The 24789-nt window shown below is 45.7% G+C and overlaps 1 protein-coding gene across 1 annotated transcript in view; it reads right to left on the reverse strand.

Annotated features, from left to right (window-relative positions):
- The window catches only part of REC114 (REC114 meiotic recombination protein), a 464557-nt gene that overhangs the window by 385164 nt on the left and 54604 nt on the right, over positions 1–24789 (reverse strand). The window contains exon 2 of the mRNA XM_056572772.1: positions 10623–10712. Coding sequence (XP_056428747.1) covers positions 10623–10712 — 90 coding nt within the window. The remainder of the gene's footprint in view (positions 1–10622; positions 10713–24789) is intronic.

The following is a 24789-nucleotide window of genomic DNA, read 5'->3' on the forward strand; positions in this document are numbered from 1 at the left end:
CTGGGAGTTTTGCAACAGCTGGAGGCACCCTGTTTGGGAATCACTGGCGTAGAATACCCCTATGTCCACCCCTATGCAATCCCTAATTTAGGCCTCAAATGCGCATGGCGCTCTCACTTTGGAGCCCTGTCGTATTTCAAGGCAACAGTTAAGGGTCACATATGGGGTATCGCCGTACTCGGGAGAAATTGGGCTTCAAATTTTGGGGGGTATTTTCTGCTTTTACCCTTTTTAAAAATGTAAAGTTTTTGGGAAAAGAAGCATTTTAGGTAAAAAATTTTTTATTTTTTTTACATATGCAATAGTCGTGAAACGCCTGTGGGGTATTAAGGTTCACTTAACCCCTTGTTACGTTCCCCGAGGGGTCCAAAATGGGATGCCATGTGTTTTTTTTTTGCTGTCCTGGCACCATAGGGGCTTCCTAAATGCGGCATGCCCCCAGAGCAAAATTTGTTTTCAAAAAGCCAAATGTGACTCCTTCTCTTCTGAGACCTGTAGTGCGCGAACAGAGCACTTTTCACCCCCATATGGGGTGTTTTCTGAATCGGGAGAAATTGGGCTTCAAATTTTGGGGGGTATTTTCTGCTTTAACCCTTTGTATAAATGTAAATTTTTTGGGAAAACAAGCATTTTAGGTAAATTTTTTTTATTTTTTTTTTACATATGCAAAAGTCGTGAAACACCTGTAGGGTATTAAGGTTCACTTTACCCCTTGTTACGTTCCCCGAGGGGTCTAGTTTCCAAAATGGTATGCCATGTGTTTTTTTTTTGCTGTCCTGGCACCATAGGGGCTTCCTAAATGCGGCATGCCCCCAGAGCAAAATTTCCTTCAAAAAAGCCAAATGTGACTCCTTCTCTTCTGAGACCTGTAGTGCGCCAGCAGAGCACTTTTCACCCCCATATGGGGTGTTTTCTGAATCGGGAGAAATTGGGCTTCAAATTTTGGGGTGTATTTTCTGATATTACCCTTTTTAAAAATGTAAAACTTTAGGGAAACCAAGCATTTTTTTTTTTTACATATGTAAAAGTCGTGAATCACCTGTGGGGTATTAAGGTTCACATTACCCCTTGTTACATTCCCCGAGGGGTCTAGTTTCCAAAATGGTATGCCATGTGGGGTTTTTTGCAGTTCTGGCACCATAGGGGCTTCCTAAAGGTGACATGCCCCACAAAAACCATTTGACGCTCCTTCCCTTCTGAGCCCTCTACTGCGCCCGCTGAACAATTAACATGGACATATGAGGTATGTCCTTACTCGAGAGAAATTGGGTTTCAAATACAAGTAAACATTTTCTCCTTTTTACCCCTTGCAAAAATTCAAAAATTGGGTCTACAAGAACAAGCGAGTGTAAAAAATGAAGATTGTGTATTTTCTCCTTCACTTTGCTGCTATTCCTGTGAAACCCGTAAAGGGTTAAAACGCTTACTGAATGTCATTTTGAATACTTTCGGGGGTGCAGTTTTTATAATGGGGTCATTTATGGGGTATTTCTAATATGAAGACCCTTCAAATCCACTTCAAACCTGAACTGGTCCCTGAAAAAAAGCGAGTTTCAAAATTTTGTGAAAAATTGGAAAATTGCTGCGGAACTTTGAAGCCCTCTGATGTCTTCCAAAAGTAAAAACTCATCAATTTTATGATGCAAATATAAAGTAGATATATTGTATATGTGAATTAAAAAAAAAATTATTTTGAATATCCATTTTCCTTACAAGCAGAAAGCTTCAAAGTTAGAAAAATGCAAAATTTTCAAATTTTTCATCAAATTTTGGGATTTTTCACCAAGAAAGGATGCAAGTTACCAAAAAATTTTACCACTACGTTAAAGTAGAATATGTCACGAAAAAACAATCTCGGAATCAGAATGATAACTAAAAGCATTCCAGAGTTATTAATGTTTAAAGTGACAGTGGTCAGATTTGCAAAAAATGGCCGAGTCCTTAAGGTGAAAAAGGGCTTAGTCCTTAAGGGGTTAATGCAAGTCTATGAACCGACCGGAGTGAACCGCAGCCTCCGGTCGGCTTCGTTTTCGGCCGTATGAGGTTTCCCGACCGCAGGCAAAAACGTGGTCGACCACGTTTTTGCCTGCGGTCGGGAAACCGCATATGGCCGAAAACTAAGCCGACCGGAGGCTGCGGTTCACTCCGGTCGGCTCATAGACTTGTATTAAATACGGTTCCCGAATACGGCTGAGTGCGGGCGCCGCAATTAAGCCCCGCCCCCTCCTCCAAACCGTATACGGGAACCGTATTTAAGAAAACGTGGTGTGAACCCAGCCTTATGGCTTATTTTTTGCGCCACCAATTCTACTTTGTAATGATATCAGTAATTTTACCCAAAAATCTACGGCGAAACGGGAAAAAAATCATTGTGCGACAAAATTTATAAAATACAGCCATTTTGTAACTTTTGGGGGCTCCCGTTTCTACGTAGTACATTTTTCGGTAAAAATGACACCTTATCTCTATTCTCTAGGTCCATACGGTTAAAATGATACCCTACTTGTATAGGTTTGATTTTGTATTACTTCAGAAAAAAATCATAACTGCATGTAGGAAAATGTATACGTTTAAAATTGTCATCTTCTGACCCCTATAACTCTTTTATTTTTCCGTGTTCAGGGAGCTTTGAGGGTTCATTTTTTGCGCCGTGATCTGAAGTTTTTGTCGGTACCATTTTTGCATTAATCTGACTTTTTGATCGCTTTTTATTAATCTTTTCATGATATTAAAAGTGACCAAAAATACGCTATTTTGGACTTTGGAATTTTTTTGCGCATACGCCATTGACCGTGCGGTTTAATTAGCGGTATATTTTTTTAATTCGGACATTTCCACACGCGGCGATACCACATATGTTTATTTTTGTTTTTATTTACACAGTTTTTTTTTATCATTGGAAATGCCAGGTGATTCAAACTTTTATTAGGGGAAGGGATAATTCAAAGGGTTAATGATTTTTTTACACTTTTCTTTTGCAATATTATAGCCCCCAGAGGGGCATTTGCATTTACTGCTCTTTAACAGTGTTCAATGCATCTCCATAGGGATGCAATGATCAGTGTTTTCGGCGATTGAATGCTCAAGCCTGGTTCTCAGGCTTGAAGCATTCAATCGGCGATCGGACTGCAGGAAGGAAGGTAAGAGACCTTCCTCCTGAATTACAGCTGTTCGGGATGCCGCGATTTCACCGCAGCGATCCCAAACAGCTCCCTGAGCTAACCGGCACTTTTTACTTTCACTTTTAGCTGCGTGGCTCAGCTTTGAGCGAGCGGCTAAAGGGTTAATATTAGCGGCGGGTCCCGGCTTCACTGTGACGCCGGGCCCGCCGTGATATGATGCGCGGTCACCGTGGGACCCCGCGTGATATCATGGGAGCGGGACCAAGGAAGTACTCAAACGTCCTTGGTCCTTAAGAGGTTAAAATGACAGAAGTCAGATGTTCGAAAAATGGCCGGGTCCTTAAGGTATAAATGGGCTGGGTCCTTAAGGGGTTAATGAATACTTCTATTCAGTTTTTACAAAAGAAAAAGAAGGAAAGGGACCTCCATTAGAGAGGAAAACTAAGGAATCGATTGATGCATGTGTCTGTGCATGTGTGTGTGACAGAGCAAGAGGTTCTACGTTTGCTGTCTAAAGTGAAGACAAATAAATCACAGGGGTCTGATGGGATACACCCCAAAATTATTAATAGAGCTTAGTGGTGAGCTAGCAAAACCGTTAACAGATATATTTAATCAATCACTGGTAACAGGAGTTGTCCCAGAAGATTGGAAATTAGCAAATGTTGTGCCCATTCACAAGAAAGGTAGTAGGAAGGAATAAAGCAACTATAGACCAGTCTGACATCAATAGTGGGGACATTTATGGAAACCCTCTTAAAGGATAGGATTGTGGAACATCTATGATCCCATGGATTGCAAGATAAAAAAAAACAACATGGATTTACTTCAGGGAGATCATGTCAAACAAATCTTATTGATTTTTTTGATTGGGTGACTAAAATAATAGATGGCAGAGGGGCAGTAGACATCGCATATCTAGATTTTAGTAAGGCTTTTGACACTGTCCCACATAGAAGACTTATCAATAAACTGCAGTCATTAAGCTTGGACTCTTATATTGAGTGGATTAGGCAGTGGCTGAGAGACGGACAACAGAGGGTTGTAGTCAATGGAGAATATTCAGAGCAAGGTCTCGTCACCAGTGGGGTACCTCAGGGATCTGTACTGGGACCAATATTGTTTAATATCTTCATTAGTGATATTGCAAAAGGTCTCGATGGTAAGGTATGTCTTTTTGCTGATGACACAGATATGTAACAGGGTTGATGGTCCTGGAGGGATATGCCAAATGGAAAAGGATTTAGGAAAACTAGAAGAATGGTGAGAACTCTGGCAACTGAAATTTAATGTGGATAAGTGCAAGATAATGCACCTTGGGCGTAAAAACCCTCGGGCAGAATATAGAATATTTGACACAGTCCTGACCTCAGTATGTGAGGAGAGGGATTTAGGAGGAATTATTTTAGAAGACTTAAAGGTAGGAAGACAATGTAATAGAGCAGCAGGAAACGCTAGCAGAATGCTTAGATGTATAGGGAGAGGTATGAGCAGTAGAAAGAGAGAAGTGCTCATGCCGCTGTACAGAACACTGGTGAGGCCTCGCTTGGAGTATTGTGCGCAGTACTGGAGGCCATATCTCGAAAAGGATATAGATACTCTAGAGAGAGTTCAAAGAAGAGCTACTAAACTAGTACATGGATTGCAGGATAAAACTTACCAGGAAAGGTTAAAAGGACCTTAACATGTATAGCTTGGAATTAAGAAGAGGCAGAGGGGATATGATAGAGAATTGTAAATACTTAAAGGGAATCAACACGGTAAAGGAGGAGAGCATATTTAACTCCTTAAAGGGGTATTCAAGGCTAAAACTTTTTTTTATATATCAACTGGCTCCGGAAAGTTAAACAGATTTGTAAATTACTTCTATTAAAAAATCTTAATCCTTCCAATAGTTATTAGCTTCTGAAGTTTTCTGTCTAACTGCTCAATGATGATGTCACGTCCCGGGAGCTGTGCATGATGGGAGAATATCCCCATAGGAACTGCACAGCTCCCGGGACGTGGGTCATCAGAGAGCAGTTAGACAGAACACAACAACTCAACTTCAGAAACTAATAACTATTGGAAGGATTAAGATTTTTTAATAGAAGTAATTTACAAATCTGTTTAACTTTCCGGAGCCAGTTGATATATAAAAAAAGTTTTGGCCTGAAATACCCCTTTAAGGACCAGGCCAATTTTCACTGTAGGACCAGAGCGTGTTTTGCACATCTGACCACTGTCACTTTAAGCATTAATAACTCTGGGATGCTTTTACCTTTCATTCTAATTCCGAGAGAGTTTTTTCGTGACATTCTACTTTATGTTAGTGGTAAAATTTTGTCGATACTTGCATCAATTCCAAAATTTGATGAAAAAATTTAAAATTTAGCATTTTTCTAACTTTGAAGCTCTCTGCTTGTAAGGAAAATAGACATTCAAAAAAAATTATATATTTATTCACAAATACAATATGTCTTCAAAGTTCAGCAGCAATTTTCCAATTTTTCACAAAATTTTCAAATTCGGGAATTTTTCATGCACCAGTTGAGGTTTGAAATGGATTTGAAGGGTCTTCCTATTAGGAATACCCCACAAATGACCCCATTATAAAAACTGCACCCTTCAAAGTATTCAAAATGACATTCAGTAAGAGTGTTAACCCTTTAAGTGTTTCACCGGAATAAAAGCAAAATAAAGGAGAAAATTCAAAATCTTCATTTTATACACTTGCATGTTCTTGTAGACCCAGTTTTTGAATTTTTACAAGAGGTAAAAGGAGACAAATCCTCTCAAAATGTGTAACCCAATTTCTCTTGAGTAAGGAAATACCTCATATGTGTATGTCAAGTGTTCGGCGGGCGCAGTAGAGGGCTCAGAAGGGAAGGAGCGACAATGGGATTTTGGAGAGTGAGTTTTTCTGAAATGGTTTTTGGGGGGCATGTCAAATTTAGGAAGACCCTATGGTGTCAGAACAGCAGAAACCCCCCCACATGGCATACCATTTTGGAAACTTCACCCCTCAAGGAACGTAACAAGGGGTCCAGTGAGCCTTAACACCCCATAGGTGTTTGATGACTTTTCGTTAAAGACAGATGTGTAAATGAAGAAAAATATTTTTTCACTAAAGTGCAGATTTTTTCCCAAATTTACCATTTTTATAAAGGGTAATTGGAGAAAATGCCCCCCAAAATTTGTAACCCCAGCTCTTCTGAGTATGGAAACACCCCATGTTAGGACGTAAAATCCTTTGCAGGCAAACTACAATGCTCAGAAGAGAAGAAGTCACATTTGGCTTTTTGAAAGCAAATTTTGCACAAATGGTTTATGGGGGGCATGTCGCATTTAGGAAGCACCTATGGTGCCAGAACAGCAAAAAAAAAAAACACATGGCATACTATTTTGGAAACTACACCCCTCAAGGAACGTAACAAGGGGTACAGTGAGCCTTAACACCTCACAGGTATTTCACGACTTTTTATTAAAGTTGGATGTATAAATGAAAAAAAAAATTTCAATAAAATGCTGGTTTTATCCCAAATTTTACATTTTTACAACGGGTAATAGGAGAAACTTACCCCCAAAATTTGTAACCCCATTTCTTCTGATTATAGAAATACCCCATGTGTTGACGTCAAGTGCTCTGCTGGCGCACTACAATGCTCAGAAGAGGAGGAGCGCCATTGAGCTTTTGGAAAGGGAATTTGTTTGGAATGGAAGTCAGGGGCCATGTGCGTTTACAAAGTTCCCCGTGGTGCCAAAACAGTGGACCCCCCCACATGTGACCCCATTTTGGAAACTACACCCCTCACAGAATTTAATAAGGGGTGCAGTGAGCATTTACACCCCACTGGCATTTGACAGATATTTGGAACAGTGGGCTGAGCAAATGCAAAACTACATTTTTCATTTTCACGGACCACTGTTTCAGAAAACTGTCAGACACCTATGGGGTGTAAATGCTCACTGTACCCCTTATTACATTACATGAGGGGTGTAGTTTCCAAAATGGGGTCACATGAGGGAGGGGTTCTGGCACTATGAGGGCTTTGTAAACACACGTGGCCTTCAATTCCGGACAAATTTTCTCTTCAAAATCCCAATTGCAATCCTTCTCTTCTGAGCATTGTAGTTCGCCCTCAGAGCACTTTACATCCACATATGGGGTATTTATATACTCAGAAGAAATGGGGTTACAAATTGTGGGGGGCTTTTTTCCTATTTTCCCTTATGAAAATGAAAAATTTAGGGTGACACCAGCATTTTAGTGAAATTTTTTTATTTATAAAAAATTTTTTTTTTCCCCATCCAACTTTAATGAAAATTCGTCAAACACCTGTGGGGTGTTAAGGCTCACTATACCCCTTGTTACATTCTGTGAGGGGTGTCGTTTCCAAAATGGGGTCACAGGTGGATATTTATTTTGTTGCGTTTATGGCAGAACCGCTGTAAAATCGGCCACCCCTGCGCAAATCACCAATTTAGGCCTCAAATGTTCATAGTGGGCTCTCACTCCTGAGCCTTGTTGTGCGCCAGCAGAGCATTTTACTCCCACATATGGGGTACTTCCGTACTCAGGAGGAATTGCGTTACAAAATTTGGGGGTCTTTTTTTCCTTTTACCTCTTGTGAAAATAAAAAGTAAAGGGCAACACCAGCATGTTAGTGTAAACATTTTTTTTTTTACACTAACAGGCTGGTGTAGACCCCAACTTTTCCTTCTCATAAGGGGAAAAAGGAGAAAAAATTTGTTGTGCAATTTCTCCCGAGTATGGAAATACCCCATATGTGACACTTAACTGTTTCCTTGAAATACGACAGGGCTCCGAAGTGAGAGAGCGCCATGTGCATTTGAGGACTAAATTAGGGATTGCATAGGGGTGGACATAGGGATATTCTACGCCAGTGATTCCCACATAGGGTGCCTCCAGCTGTTGCTAAACTCCCAGCATGCCTGGACAGTCAGTGGCTGTCCGGAAATGCTGGGAGTTGTTGTTTTGAAACAGCTGGAGGCTCCATTTTGGAAACACTGCTGAACAATTCATTTTTATTGGGGGGGGGGGGGACAGTGTAAGGGGGTGTATATGTAGTGTTTTACCCTTTATTATGTGTTAGTGTAGTGTAGTGTTTTTAGGGTACATTCGCACTGGTGGGTTACAGTGAGCTTACAGCTAGGAGTTTGCGCTGCGGCAAAAAAATTGCCGCAGCTCATACTTGAAGCAGGAAACTAACTGTAAATCTGTACCCTGTATGTTCACATGGGGGGACAAACCTCCAGCTGTTTCAAAACTACAACTCCCAGCATGCACTGACAGACCGTGCATGCTGGGAGTTGTACTTTTGCAACAGCTGGAGGCACACTGGTTGGAAAACCTTCAGTTAGGTTCTGTTACCTAACTCAGTATTTTCCAACCAGTGTGCCTCCAGCTGTTGCAAAACTACAATTCCTAGCATGTACTGATTGTTGAAGTGCATGCTGGGAGATGTAGTTATGCAACAGCTAGAGGTACGCAACTACAACTCTCAGCATGCCGAGACAGCTGTTTGCTGTTTGGGCATGCTGGGATTTGCAGTTTTGCAACATCTGGAGGTCTACAGTTTAGAGACGACTGCACAGTGATTTTCAAACTGTGGACCTCCAGATGTTGCAAAACTACAAATGCCAGCATGCCCAGACAGCAAACAGCTATGTGGGCATGCTGGGAATTGTAGTTTTGCAAGATCTAGAGGGCCACAGTTCACAGCACAGTGATCTCCAAACTGTGACCCTCTAGCTGTTGAAAAACTACAAATCCCAGCATGACAGCTGTCTGGGCATGCTGGGAGTTGTAGTTTTGCAACATCTGGAGGGCAACAGTGTACCAGGGAGCAAAGGCGTACCTATACGCCCTTGGTCCTTAACAGGTTAAAAGAAGAAAAACTACCACAAGAGGACACAGTTTTAAATTAGAAAGGCCAAGGTTTAAAAGTAATATCAGGAAGTATTACTTTACTGAGAGAGTAGTGGATGCATGGAATAGCCTTCCTGCAGAAGTGGTCGCTGCAAATACAGTGAAGGAGTTTAACCATGCATGGGATAAGCATAAGGCTATCCTTCATATAAGAGAGGGATAGGCATAAAGCTAACCTTCATATAAGAAAGGGCCAGGGACTATTGATAGGATTCAGATTATTGGGCAGACTAGATGGGCCAAATGGTTCTTATCTGCCGACACATTCTATGGCCACTTTTGAATGCTGGTGGTGCTTTCACTCTAGTGGTAGCATGAGACGGAGTCTACAACCCACACAAGTGGCTCAGGTAGTGCAACTCATCCAGGATGGCACACCAATGCAAGCTGTGGCAAGAAGGTTTGCTGTGTCTTTCAGCGTAGTGTCCACAGCATGGAGGCACTACTACAGGCCAGTACATCAGGAGGAGGCCGCAGAAGGGCAACAACCCAGCAGCAAGACCGCTACCTCCGCCTTTGAGCAAGGAGGAGCAGGAGGAGCACTCCAGCAGCATGTGTCCATTCAACCGGTCAGAAACAGACTCCATGACGTTCGTATGAGGGCCCGGCGTCCACAGGTGGGGGTTGTTCTTACAGCCCAACACTGTGCAGGAAGTTTGGCATTTGCCAGAGAACACCAAAATTAGCAAATTTGCCACTGGCGCCCAGTGCTCTTCACAGATGAAAGCAGGTTAACGCTAAGCACATGTGTCAGACATGACAGAGTCCGGAGACGCTGTGTAGAATGTTCTGCTGCCTGCAACATCCTCCAACATGAAGGTGTGGGGTGGCATTTCTTTGGGGGGCCGCAGAGCCCTCCATGTGCATGCCAGAGGTAGCTTAACTGCCATTAGGTACCGAAATGAGATCCTCAGACCCCTTGTGGGACCATATGCTGGTGCGGTTGGCCCTGGGTTTCTCCTAATGCCAGACAATGCTAGACCTCATGTGGCTGGAGTGTGTCAGCAGTTCCTGCAAGAGGAAGGTATCGATACTATGGACTGGCCCGCCCGTTCCCCAGACCTGAATCCGATTGAGCACATCTAGGACATCATGTCTTGCTCCATCCACCACAGACTGTCCAGGAGTTGGCGGATGCTTTAGTCCAGGTCTGGGGGACATCCCTCAGGAGACCATCCTCATCAGGAGCACACCCAGGTGTTGTAGGGAGGTCATACGGGCAGGTGGAGGCCACACACACTACTGAGCCTCCTTTTGACTTGTTTTAAGGACATTACATCAAAGTTGGATCAGCCTGTAGTATGGTTTTCCATTTTGATTTTGAGTGTGACTCCATATAAAGACCTCCTTGGGTTGATAAATTTGATTTCCATTGATCATTTTTGTGTTATTTTGTTGTCAGCACATTCAACTATGTAGTTCACGATTAGTTCATTCATTCAGATCTAGGATGTGTTATCTTAATGTTCCCTTAATTTTTTTGAGCAGTATATAAACATATGTTTAGTTATTATTAATTAATAGCAGGAACATTTCAAGCATTAGATAAATAAATGTTGCTACCCTACCACTAGTGTAGGTCCTTGAGAGATGAAAAAATGACCCGTGGTGAATATAGTTAGGGTAATTATTCCAGATTTTTCATTTGACTCATATATCTATAAAGATAAAATAAACAGTTAGATATTTTTTTTTTTTAAACATCAGAACTGAAGCAGTTATTATCCCTCATGAATATGCGTATTAGATACATTTGGCTTTAAGGTGTTGCTGGGATTATAACCCTTTAGGACAAAGGGATTTTTCATTTTAGCACTCTAGTTTTTCTTCTCATCTTCAAAGGTTATGTTCACACTATGGAATGTCCACATGGAGAATCTCTGTACGGACATTCACAATCATCACTCATTTCACAACCAAATCTATGCTGAAACTAAAAAAAAAAAAAAGATTATTTGTGGGGGGGACAAAACACCATTTAGAAATTTGGGGGGCTTCTTTTTCTAAGCAGTGCATTTTTCGGTAAAAGTTACACGTTATTTTTATTCTTTAGGTCCATATATTTCTGACAATACCCAATTTACATATATTTATTTTGTTTTACTACTTTAAAAAAGTTATACCTTTTTCTCCCAAAATTAATATGCATAAAATTGTCCTGTTCTGACCCCTATAATACTTTTACAGTGGTCCCTCAACACACGATTGTAATCCGTTCCAAATGGACCATCGTTTGTTGAAACTATCGTATGTTGAGGGATCCGTGCAATGTAAAGTATAGGACAGTGATCTACAACCTGCGGACCTCCAGATGTTGCAAAACTACAACACTTATGGCCAGACAGCCAACGGATGGGAGTTGTAGTTTTGCAACATCTGGAGGTCCGCAGATTGAAGACCACTGGTATTTGAGGTTGTACTAACGTGTCCCCACCGCTCAGGACCATCACCGCTCATCACCGCTGCCCTGGATGTCGCCGTCCATGGCTGTCGCCACGTCCCCGGGGTATCCCCAACGCTCCTGCAAGGCCTCTGTTTCCCCGGCATCCTCGCTCTCCGCCGCAGCCATCACGTCGCTACGCACGTCGCTCCCATTGGATGACAGGACAGCGTGCGCAGCGACGTGATGACGACGATGAAGAGCGCCGATGATGCAGGGGATCCTTGAGAGGACGCGCCAGAGCCCCGAGGACAGGTAAGTGATCGTCAGCGGACCACAAGGGGCACCGTAAACGGCTATCAGACGGCAGCTGAAGCAGTCTGCGCTGCCGGATAGCCGTTTATGCGATGGCCCCGACATACAAAAGCATCGTATGTTGATGCTGCCTTCAACATGCGATGGCCTCTGAGAGGCCATTATATGTTGAAATGATCGTATGTCGGGGCCTTCGTAGGTCGGGGGGTCACTGTATTTTTCTGCATACAGGCCTGTGTGCGGGTAAACTTTTTGCACAATGATCTATAGTTATTCTGGTATATTAAGTGACCAAAAATATGCAATTATGTATTAAGATTTATTTTTTATGTTTTTAAAATTTTTTTATTAGATCTGACATTTACACACGTTTCTTAATTTTTGTTTATATTATTTTAGTTAAAAAAAATTGATAAAAGAGGCTGATTCAAACTATTAGAGAAAAGGCTTATTCACATTTTTTAAAAGATTTTTTTTGCATTTTATTCCATTTTTTAGTCCCCATAGGAAACTATTGCATGCGATCTTTCCATTGCATACACTGACCAGGAGCTGAGCACGCGTCACAGCAGATGGTACAGGAGGCTATCAGCATCCAGGATCAGTGGCTAATGCCAGACATCACCAATCTCTTTAAATCTAAAATGTAAAAAATTTAATCCTGGGTGCTCAGTTGGGCTGATTGGGACACCTGAACTAAAATTGGGGGTTCCCGGTCAGCTGAGAGGATGGCAGGAGGGTCAATAGAGAGGTTATATATAAGTAATTTACAAATCTTTATAAACTTCTGGCACCAGTTGATTTGAATTTTTTCCCTACTGCATTACCCCTTTAAGGGCACAGCCCATTGTGGTCTTGCGGGCACAAATAATTTTCATTTTTGTTTTCCCTCCCCGCCTTCCGAGAGCCATAACTGTTACTTTTCCATCCACAGAGCCATATGAGGGCTTTTTTTTTGCATGACCAATTGTACAATAACATGGTCAGTGAAATAAAAAAAGGAGATTTCTTATGCTTACCGTAAAATCTCTTTCTCGAAGGATCCATTGGTGGACACAGACCATGGGTGTATGCTGCTGTCACTAGGAGGCTTGACACTATGCCAACAAGAAAAGTCGGCTCCTTCCAGCAGGGTATACCCGCCCACAGGCACCTAAGGTAATCAGTTTTAGTCCCAGAGCAAGAGGAGAAGACCGAGAGGTCAAGAGAAAACCACAAACTGTCCGTGCAATCAGAAGAAAAGGCAACTGAACACACCTTCGGACAGATAACTGAAATAGGAACACCAGAAAAAAAGGGTGGGAGCTGTGTCCCCCAATGGATCCTTCGAGAAAGAGATTTTACGGTAAGCATAAAAAATCTCCTTTTCTCTATCGGCTCCATTGGGGGACACAGACCATGGGACATACCAAAGCTGTCCCTTAGGTGGGTAAGGAATCAGACAGGTGGACGGTGGGACCACAGCCGTCTGCAACATCTTACAGCCCAGAGGAGCATCAACTGATGCAAAGGCATGAATCTGGTAGCACCTGGAGAAAGAGTGCAAAGACGACCACGCGGACGCCTTACAGAACTACAAGGCCGAAGCCACGTAGTGGAGGGCCCAGGATGCCCCGAAAAATGGGTGGAATGAGCCAAAACCCCGAAGGGTGGGATTTTCCCCTTGCAGCGGTAGGCTCCCAAAATGGTTGTCTTGTACAACGACCACAACAGGTTGTGGAACAAACGCTTCCAGGGATGAGAAGGGGCCGGACAAAAGGACAGTAGGACGATGTTCTCATTGAGATGAAAAATCCAAGACCATATCAGGTACGAAGAACGGACCTGGACAGAAAACAAAACAACATGTCCTGGTATACAACCAGGAAGGGAGAACAGCAGGAGAGAGCTGCCAGCTCTGACACCCCCCTAACAGAGGGAAGAGCAATAAGGAACGCGGCGAAGAGAAATGTCCCTGAGAGGTTCAAAAGGGGGGCCTTGCAGGGCATCTAAGACCAAGTGCAAGTCCCAATGGAAAAAAAAATAAAAGGGAACTGATAAGGAGGGGCAGCTTGTGAGACTCCCTGAACAAGATTCGGACATGATAATTGAACGCCAGAGAACGTTGAAAAAGAATGGAAACGGACGAAACTTTGACCCCTAAGGGAGCTGAAAGCCAACCACGCCGGGAGAAAAAGGCTGAACTTCACACCAACAGAAATAAGACCGCCAGGTATGGTGATAAATCTTTGAAGAGGAAGGCTTGTGAGCACTCAGCATGGTGCGAACCACTTGGGAAGAGAAACCGCGGGTCCTCAGAACCCCTGTCTTAACTGCCACGCTGTCAAAAGCAGAGACGGCAAATAGGGGTGGCCCAGGAGACCTGATATAGGAGGTCTGGACGATAGGGAAGGTGCAGAGGTAAGTAGTTCAGGAGCCTGACCACGACGACGTACCACGCCCACCGGGGCCAGTCTGGGCCACAAGAATGGCGGGAACGCCCTCTGCTGTGAGTTTACTCAGGACCCTGAAAAGAGAGGAAGGGGAGGAAACAGATAAGGTAGGGCAAAGCTCGACTAATAGACAGGTAAGGTAGGGCAAAGCCCAAACAAGAGAGAGGAACGCTTGGTTGTGGTGGGACGTGCAGAGGTCCACGCCAGGAGCGCCCCAGTGGTTGCAGATTGTCACGATGCCGGCTGGCAGGAGGTGGATCCTCTGTGCCAGAGAGGGATTGGCGTGGACCGTGCTAGTGGACCGGTTCTAAGTCACTACTGGTGTTCACCAGAGCCCGCCGCAAAGCGGGATGGTCTTGCTGCGGCGGTAGTGACCAGGTCGTATCCACTAGCAACGGCTCAACCTCTCTGACTGCTGAAGATAGGCGCGGTACAAGGGAGTAGACAGAAGCAAGGTCGGACGTAGCAGAAGGTCGGGGCAGGCAGCAAGGATCGTAGTCAGGGGCAACGGCAGGAGGTCTGGAACACAGGCTAGGAACACACAAGGAAACGCTTTCACTGGCACAATGGCAACAAGATCCGGCGAGGGAGTGCAGGGGAAGTGAGGTATACATAGGGAGTGCACAGGTGAACACACTGATTAGAACCACTGCGCCAATCAGCGGCGCAGTGGCCCTTTAAATCGCAGAGACCCGGCGCGCGCGCGCCCTAGGGAGCGGGGCCGCGCGCGCCGGGACAGGACCGACGGAGAGCGAGTCAGGTACGGGAGCCGGGGTGCGCATCGCGAGCGGGCGCCACCCGCATCGCGAATCGCATCCCGGCTGGAGGCGGTATCGCAGCGCACCGGGTCAGTGGATCTGACCGGGGCGCTGCAGTGGCGAGAGTGTAGCGAGCGCTCCGGGGAGGAGCGGGGACCCGGAGCGCTCGGCGTAACACAGATCACTGCAAACACCTCTGGATGTAGGGACCACTCGCCTTAGACGGCTGAGGACCGGCTGAGAAAAACCACATCCCAGAGATGCCCGGAATGAAGAGCGCTGAGATGGCCGGAAACTTGAGTTCCGCCCAGAAGGGAATTTCCCAAGAAGCAAGCAAAGAAAGGAATGCCCTAGGCCCCAACATGTTGAAGTGGAAAAGGGCTTCTCGAGGGACCAAGGCCCCCTTGAAAACACCTCCACAGCCTGACAGACTGGCAGGGATGGGTAGGAAGGAACGCCCCCCAAAAAGCAGGGGGGAAACAAAGCCACCATAGAAGGGACCGACATGACTGTCGAGAAAGAACGATCTTGCGGTCGAGAGACAATGGAGACCTGTCCCACCGGAAGAGAATCACCAGTTGAAGAGGTCGGTGATGAAACTGGGCAAATGGCACGGCCTCCACGGCCGCCGCTAACCGACCCAGGACATCCATGAAAGCGAATGGAAACTGGAGCAGGGTGCCGAAGTCATCGGACTCTTGATAAGAGAGTCAGCCGATTGGTCGGCAGAGTCGAAGAGGGCAGAGGCCACGTCGAACTGGAGCCCCAGGAGAGCGGTTGGACTTGTCCCGATTGACCATCCAACCGAAGTGAGACAAGGTCTGGAGGTTGAGACTAAGGCTCTCCAGGATCTGGGCCCTGGCTGGAGCTCTGATCAGGAGGTCGTCGAAGTAAGGTTTCACAGAAAAAACTGTTGTCCGTAAAAGGCTATCACAGGCGCCAGGACCTTGGTAAAGGTTCGCGGAGAAGTGGTCAGACCGAAATGGAGAGCCACAATAGAAAATGACCGTCCGGAACTGCAAAGCGGAGGTACCGCTGAAGACCGGAACAATGAGATGTGGAGGCAGGCATCCTTGATGTCCACCAAGGAACAAAAATTCCCCATGAATCAGGGACGCCAACACCGAACGGAGAGACTCCATTCGGGATGGGAAAGCAGAAAATGCTGGCTGAGATACTCGAGAACCAAGATTGGGCGAACAGAAACGCCTTTCTTGAAGACCACAAGAGGTTGCAATAAAACTTGAAAATGTTCCCCTGAAGGAACCGGGACAATTACTCCCTGGATAAAAAAGGAGCTGGATCCTGAATGTGTGTGGTCCAGGCATCCTAGAAGAGTAAGAGGCGACCAACCACCCGAGAAAGGCCTACGGGTGTCTGATGGAGCCGCAAAACGGCCGGAACGGATAGCCGACCCCCGGGAGGGACAGGTCCAGAAGGAGGGAGCCCTCTTCCCGTGAAGGCGCCAGGCTGGACCCATTGGTGGCACCAAAGGTCCACAGAACCCGAAGGAGGACTTACGATGGAAAGCAGTTCTGTGAGCCTTATCCAGAGGTAAAAAAGAACTCTTTTCTGCCCATCACCTCACTTCCTGAAGGCGGTGTCAACATTTCAGGCTTTAAGTCACATGGAGGGACGGCGCATGGAAGGAGAACACAGAAAATCTCCAGCTGCGTAGCATCGGAGAGCTAGATTAAATAAATTCTCCAGAGGGATCTTGAAGAATATCCTGGCGGAGATGGGAGACCATACTGAAAGGGCCCTTGACATCCAGGCCGAAGCAAAAGCAGGAAGATCCTGCTGTCTCAAAGGCAATGTTTGCCAAAGTCTCCACCTTCATGTCTGGATCCTTGAAGGCAGCCGCATCAGCCAACGGCCAGGTAGGCGCCTTACAGAGGCGGGAGACCGGCAGATCCACAGTTGGAGAGGAGGTCCACCGAGCAATGAGGTCCTTGGCGAAGGGATACCACGCTTGAACTTTCTTCATTTCCTGAAATTTCTTGTCAGGGTGCCTCCAGGCGGATACGAGCAGGGCGTAAAATTCAACGTGAGAGCTGAAGGTCTTGGGTGCCAGTCGGGCACGAAAAAAGGAGACTTCTGGAGCCACGTCCGAAGTTCCTAGGTCCTTTAGGAGGAAGGTGTCTCATTGCTGAAACCAATGAGTACACCACATCAGGCATCCGTGCATTCCTTTGAGTTGGAGGCCGAATCAGAAACCTCATCCAGAAGTTCTCCAGGTGAATGGGAACGAGGTGAGGCAGCCCTGGAAGAGGTCGGGCACGATGAGAGGAAACTTCTGGACCATGTCCGATGTTCCTGGGTCCTTTAGCTGGAAGGTGTCTCTTATGGCAGAAACCAATGAGTACACCACATCAGGCATATCCATGCGGTCCAATGAGTCGGAGGCCGAATCAGAAACCTCAACCACAAGTTCCCCAAGTGAATGGGAACAAGATGAGGCAGCCCTGGAAGAGGTCGGGCACGATGAGAGGAAACTTCTGGACCACGTCCGAAGTTCCTGGGTCCTTTAGCTGGAAGGTGTCTCTTATGGCAGAAACCAATGAGTACACCACATCAGGCATATCCATGCGGTCCTCTGAGTCGGAGGCCGAATCAGAAACCTCATCCACAAGTTCTCCGGGTGAATCGGAACGAGGTGAGGCAGCCCTGGAGGTTGGGCACGATGAAAGGAAACTTCTGGAGCCACATCCGAAGTTTTTGGCCCTCTAGATGGAAGGTGTCTCTTATGGCCGAGACCAATGAGTGCACCATGTCCGACATATCCGTGCGGTCCTCTGAATCAGAGGCCGAATCGGAAACTTCATCCACAAGATCTCCAGGTGAATGGGAACGTGAGGTGGCCCTGGAAGAGAGGGAGACGGACCTGGTACGCGGGTCTGGAGAGCCAGAGCGGCGACCATGGGAGCGTCCTCTAGGGGAGGAACACTTGCTACAGGGCGGAGTAACGGGCGATGCCTGTGAGGGGAGGGCCCGTGCCTGCCAGAAGACTCGGAGGATGAGTCAGATGAAAAACACCCCTATGACGCTGCGAGAGCGTCAGTATAGGGGGAGAGCGGGACCATCCGGAGGGCCACTCCAATGCAGTCACCACATAACGGGAGACCTGAGCCAAGTCGGATATAGACTGGGGGAGGGAGAAAACCCAGGCTGGAGGGGCGGCCGAACCCACCGGGTCTGGAAGACAACCGGGGTAGAATAGCAGGGGGGTCTTGGGGAGCAGGCAGAGCAAGTGGGTTCAGCAGAACCAGGCATTTTGGAGTTACAGCATTTACAGACAAAATGGGAAACTATTGCTCCAGTCGTCTGTTTAGAGGGAGGAACAGTTCTGGGCACGGACATAGTGAAAAAAGAACTCTCTCACCCAAGTCTGTGTCCCCAGGGCAGCAGCTAGTGTAGATAGAGAAGGGAGAAATGCCAGCCAATAGCAAGAGAGGGGCATGCCAGAAGCAGGGGCATTGCTGATTGGCCCATGCCACCATAATCGCGCACACAGTGCTGATTGGTGGTCAGTTCACGCCCCTAGAAGCTCCGGCGGCCTGGGTGGGCGGAGCTAAAGTTTCAACAAGAAACACAGTAATGGCTCCCGCTTCTTGCCCCGAGCGCACATGTCCTTCACATATGCGCTCGCGGGGACCTGAGCGGGCGAGACGCCGCCGGCAGCAGCCTGCTGCCGAAAGTGAAAGTATGCTGGCGCTCCGTGCGCCCGCATAGAAGAACGCTGCGGCTGTCAGCCGCTTAAAGTAAAACACCCACATTTGTTTGAATGAAATGTGAAGTAAGCTGTGCCCCATCCAAAATGCCAGGCGAGCAGGGAGATAGGGGGACCCGGACCCATGAGGTACAACCCCAGGCACTGAACGTTGGCGATAGGGGGTTAACTGCACATATACGCAATGTCTGTGCCCCCTCAATCGCAATGGGGAAACAGTGAGCTGCAGTTCCTGAGTCCCCACCTGAAAACAGGAAAGAAAGAGGAATAAAAAACTAACACATTCCTAATCTAGGAAAATAATAAAACATAAGACCTGGTCTGGAGAACTCCAGACCATGTCCACCTCCTTAAGACCCTAAGCTAAAACTGATTACCTCAGGTGCCTGTGGGCGGGTATACCCTGCTGGGAGGAGACGACTTTTCTTGTTGCCATAGTGTCAAGCCTCCTAGTGAAAGCAGCATGCACCCATGGTCTGTGTCCCAAATGAAGCCCATAGAGAAATTATCATTTGTGGGGAAATTGAAAAGACCGCAGTTCTGTAACTTTAAGGGGGTTTTGTTTTTACACAGTGCACTTTATGGTAAAAATGACAGGTTCTCTTTATTCTGTAGGTCAATGTGATTAAAACAATCTCCAATTCATATAGTTTTTCTATTATTGCACTTCACTAACATCCTTAACCCCTTGGGGACAAAGCCCATTATGACCTTAAAGGGTACGGGTACTTTGCCCCTAAACATCTTATCCACTATCCAAAGGATAGGGATAAGATGTCTGATCGCAGGGGTCCCGCCGCTGGGGATCCCCAGGATCTCGGCTGCAGCACCCCTCTGTCATTACTGCACAGAGAAAACTCGATCTGTGCATAATGACGGCCAATACAGGGCCGGAGCATTGTGACATCACAGCTCCGCCCATCTTGACGTTACGATTTCATGTCCCCTCCGATAGACTTGCATTAAGGGGGCGGGCCGTGACATCACGAGGGGAGGAGCCGTGTCGTCACGATGCTCCGGCCCTGTATTGCCAGTCATTACGCACAGAGCGAGTTTGCTCTGTGCAGTAATGACAGAGGGGTGCTGCAGCTGAGATCCCTGGGGTCCCCAGCAACGGGACCCCCACAATCAGATATCTTATCCCTTATCCTTTGGATAGGGGATAAGATGTCTAGGGGCGGAGCACCCTTTTAAGAACCAGAGCATTTTTTGCACATCTCACCACTGTCACTTTATGCATTAATAACTCTGGGATGCTTTTACTTATGAATTTGATTCCGAGAAAGTTTTTTCGTGACATATTCTACTTTATGTTAGTGGTACATCTTCATTGACACTTGCATAATTACTTAGTGCAAAATTCCAAAATTTCATGAAAATGAAATTTCATTGAAGCTCTCTGCTTGTAAGAAAAATGGATATTCCAAATAAATTATATATTGATTCACATTAACAATATGTCTACTTTATGTTTGCATCATAAAGTTGACATGTTTTTCCTTTCAAAAGACATTAGAGGGCTTCAAAGTTTAGAAGCAATTTTCACATTTTTCATGAAAATTTCAAAATCTGAATTTTTCAGGGACCAGTTCAGTTTTTAAGTGAATTTAAGGCTAGGTTCACACTACGGAATTTCCGCCTGCAATACCGTTTTAAAATTCCAGGCAGCAATTCCGCGAACGGGTTTCCGTCCACAAATTCACACTTCAGAATTTGTGAAGCAGAATTTGTGAACGGAAAATCCACTTAGAAATCTCCGCCTGAAAAATGGTGTTGCTCATTCTTCAAGCGGAAATACTCGCGGAACACATTGCAGTCTATAGGAGACTGCAGTGTCCGCGCGGTCCTAGCACCAACTGATTCAGTCGGCGCTGGCCGCACTCAGAATCTGCGGGTGGAAATTTTCTGCATGCAGATTCGGTAGTGTGAACCTCGCCTAAGGGTCTTTATGTTAGAAATACCCCATTATGAAAAGTGCACCCCTCAATATATTCAAAATGACATTCAGAAAGTTAGTTAACACTTTAGGTGTTTCACAGGAATAGCAGCAAAATGGAGGAGAAAATTCAAAATCTTCATTTCTTTACGATAACATGTTCTTGTAGATCCATTTTTCTTTCATTTTTACTTGGAATAAATTTTCTCTCGAGTAAAGAAATATCTCATATGTGGATGCAAATGGCTCGGTGGGTGCACTAGAGGGCTCAGAAGGGAAGGAGCAACATTGGGCTTTTGGAAAGTGAATTTTGCTTATATGGTTTATGGGGGCATGTCGCATTTAGGAAGCCCCCATGGTGCCAAAACAGCAAAAAAAAAAAAAAAAACACATGGCATACTATTTGGGAAACTACACCCCTCAGAGAACGTAACAAGGGGTACAGTGAACCTTAACCCCTTAATGATGCAGGGTATTTTCCGTTTTTGCATTTTCATTTTTTTCCTCATCACCATCTAAAAATCATAACGCTTTAAATTTTGCACCAAAAATCCATATTATGGCTTATTCTTTGCGCCACCAATTCTACTTTGCTGTGACATTAGTCATTTTAACCAAAAATCCACGTCAAAACGGAAAAAAAAATCATTGTGCGACAAAAATGAAGAAAAAAATGCCATTTTGTAACTTTTGGGGGCTTCCATTTCTACGCAGTGCATTTTATGGTAAAAATTCCACCTTCTCTTTATTCTGTCCTTACAGTTAAAATGATACCCTACTTATATAGGTTTGATTTTGTCGCACTTCTGGAAAAAATCATAACTACATGCAGGAAAATGTATACGTTTAAAAATGTCCTCTTCTGACCCCTATAACTTTTTTATTTTTCCGCATATGGGGAAGTATGAGGGCTCCTTTTTTTGCACCGTGATCTGATGTTTTTATTGGTATAATTTTTGTTTTGATCAATCTTTTTGATCGCTTTTTATTCACTTTTTTATGGTGTAAAAAGTGACGAAAATACACAATTTTGGACTTTCGAATTTTTTTCTGTGTATGACATAGACCGTGCGGTTTAATTACTATTATATTTTTATAGTTCCGACATTTATGCACACAGCGATACCACATATGTTTATTTTTATTTACACTGTTTTATTTTTTAATTGGGAAGAGGGGTGATTCTGACTTTTATTACGGAAGGGGTTAAAAGATCTTTATTAACCCCTTAACGACCAAGGACGTATATTTACGTCCTTGGCCGGCTCCCACGATATAACTTCATATCGGGTCGCATCATATCGGGTCGGTCCCGGCATGTATCTGAAGCCGGGACCCGGGGCTAATAGCATGCGGCATTGATTGCGGTGCCGCGCGCTATTAACCCTTTAGACGCGGCGTTCAAAGTTGAACGCCGGGTCTATAACGAAAGTGAAAGCTGCCCGGCTGCTCAGTGGGGCTGATTGGGACCACCGCAGTGAAAATGCGGTGTTCCGATCAGCTGGGACACGAGCGGAGGTCCTCTTACCTTCCTCCGGCACGTCCCTTCGGCGATTGATTGCTCAAGCCTGAGATGCAGGCTTGAGCAATCGACCGCCGATAACACTGATCACTGCAAAGCTATGGCTTTGCAGTGAACAGTGCTGGCAATCAGTGTGTGCAGTGTTATAGCCCCCTATGGGAGCTATAACACTGCAAAAAAAAAAAAAAGTGTAAAAAAAAAGTTAATAAATGTGATTTAACCCTTTCCTTAATAAAAGTTCAAATCACCCCCCTTTTCCCATAAAAAAACACCATGTAAATAAAAATAAATATAAACATATGTGGTATGTGCGTAAATGCTCAAACAATAAAAATATATCATTAATTAAACCGCACGGTCAATGGTGTACGCGCAAAAAAATTCAAAACTCCAAAATAAGGAGATTTTTATGCTTACCGTAAAATCTCTCTCTCGAAGGATCCATTGAGGGACACAGACCATGGGTTTATGCTGCTGTCTCTAGGAGGCTTGACACTATGGTAACCAGAAAAGTTGTTTCCTCCAAGCAGGGTATACCCGCCCACAGGCACCTGAGGTAATCAGTTTTAGTCCCAGAACAATAGGAGGTCAGGAGAAAAAAAACACAAACTGTCCGAGGAACCAGAAGAAAAAGGTAACTGAACACACCCTTGGACAGATAACTGAAATAGGAACACCAGAAAAGGGGTGGGAGCTGTGTCCCCCAATGGATCCTTCAAGAAAAAGATTTTACGGTAAGCATAAAAATCTCCTTTTCTCTATCAGCTCCATTGGGGGACACAGACCATGGGACATACCAAAGCCGTCCCTTGGGTGGGTAAGGAAATCAGTCAAGCGGACGGCTGGACCACCGCCGCCTGCAACGCCTTATGGCCCAGAGGAGCATCAGCTGATGCAAAGGTATGAATCTGGTAGGACCTTGTGAAAGTGTGCAAAGACGACCACATGGACGCTTTACAGAACTGCGAGGCTGAAGCCATATAGCGGAGTGCCCAGGATGCCCCGAAAAACGGGTGGAATGAGCCAAAACCCTGAAGGGTGAGATCTTCCCTTTGCCGCGGTAAGCTTCCGAAATAGCAGACCGGATCCACCGAAAAATGGTGGTCGTAGAAGCAGGTTGTCCTGTACGACGACCTTCCGGAAAAACAAAAAAAGGGGGAGTCACACTGCCGAAAGGAAAGAGTGACAAGTCCGAATAGCCCTCACCACAACAAAGTGGTGGAGCAAACGCTCCAAGGGATGAAAAGGGGGCCGGACAAAAGAACGGTAGGAAGATGTCCTCATTGAGATGAAATAAAAAATCAAAACCATCTCAGGTAAGAAGGACAGACCTGGACGGAAAACAACTTGTCCTGGTAATCAACCAGGAAGGGAGAACGGCAGGAGAAAGTTGCCAGCTCTGACCCCTCCTAACAGAGGTAAGAGCAACAAGGAACGCCACCTTCCGGGGAAGGAGGTGAAGAGAAATGTCCTTGAGAGGCTCAAAAGGGGGGACTTGCAGGACATCTAAGACCAAGAGCAAGTCCCAAGGGGAAAAAGGGACTGATAAGGAGGAGCAGCATGAGCCCCTCTCTGAACTAGGTTTGGACATGATAATTGAACCCCAGAGGACATTGAAAAAGAATGGAAACGGCCGAACCTTTGACCACTAAGGGAGCTGAAAGCCAACCACGACCGGAGAAAAAGGCTGAGTTTCACACCAACAGAAATAAGACCGCCAGGTAAGGTGGTAAATCTTTGCAGAGGAAGACTTGTGAGCCCTCCGCTTGGTGCAAAACACTTGGGAAGAGAAACCGAAGGTCCTCAGAACCGCTGTCTAAACCGCTACTCCGTCAAAGGCAGAGACGGTAATAGGGGTGGCACAGGAGACCTGATATAGGAGGTCTGGACAATAGGGAAGGCGCAGCGGTAAGTCGTTCAGGAGCCTGACCACGACGACATACCATGCCCGTCATGGCCAGTCTGGGCCACGAGAATGGCGGGAACGCCCCTGCTACGAGTTTCCTCAGGACCCCGAAAAGAGAGGAAGGGGAGGAAACAGATAAGAACAAGTGCAAGTCCCAATGGAAAAAAAAAATAAAAGGGAACTGATAAGGAGGGGCAGCTTGTGCCACTCCCTGAACAAGGTTCGGACATGATAATTGAACGCCAGAGAACATTGAAAAAGAATGGAAACGGACGAAACTTTGACCCCTAAGGGAGCTGAAAGCCAACCACGACGGGAGAAAAAGGCTGAACTTTATACCAACAGAAATAAGACCGCCAGGTATGGTGATAAATCTTTGAAGAGGAAGGCTTGTGAGCCCTCAGCATGGTGCGAACCACTTGGGAAGAGAAACCGCGGGTCCTCAGAACCCCTGTTTTAACTGCCACGCTGTCAAAAGCAGAGACGGCAAATAGGGGTGGCCCAGGAGACCCGATATAGGAGGTCTGGACGATAGGGAAGGTGCAGAAGTAAGTAGTTCAGGAGCCTGACCACGACAACGTACCACGCCCGCCGGGGCCAGTCTGGGCCACGAGAATGGCGGGAACGCCCCTGCTACAAGTTTCCTCAGGACCCCGAAAAGAGAGGAAGGGGAGGAAACAGATAAGGTAGGGCAAAGCCCGACCAATAAACAGATAAGGCAGGGCCAACCCCGACCAAGAGAGTGGAACGCTTTGG

Source organism: Hyla sarda, chromosome 4 (genome assembly GCF_029499605.1).
Source record: "Hyla sarda isolate aHylSar1 chromosome 4, aHylSar1.hap1, whole genome shotgun sequence".
In the NCBI taxonomy this organism is placed as follows: domain Eukaryota; kingdom Metazoa; phylum Chordata; class Amphibia; order Anura; family Hylidae; genus Hyla; species Hyla sarda.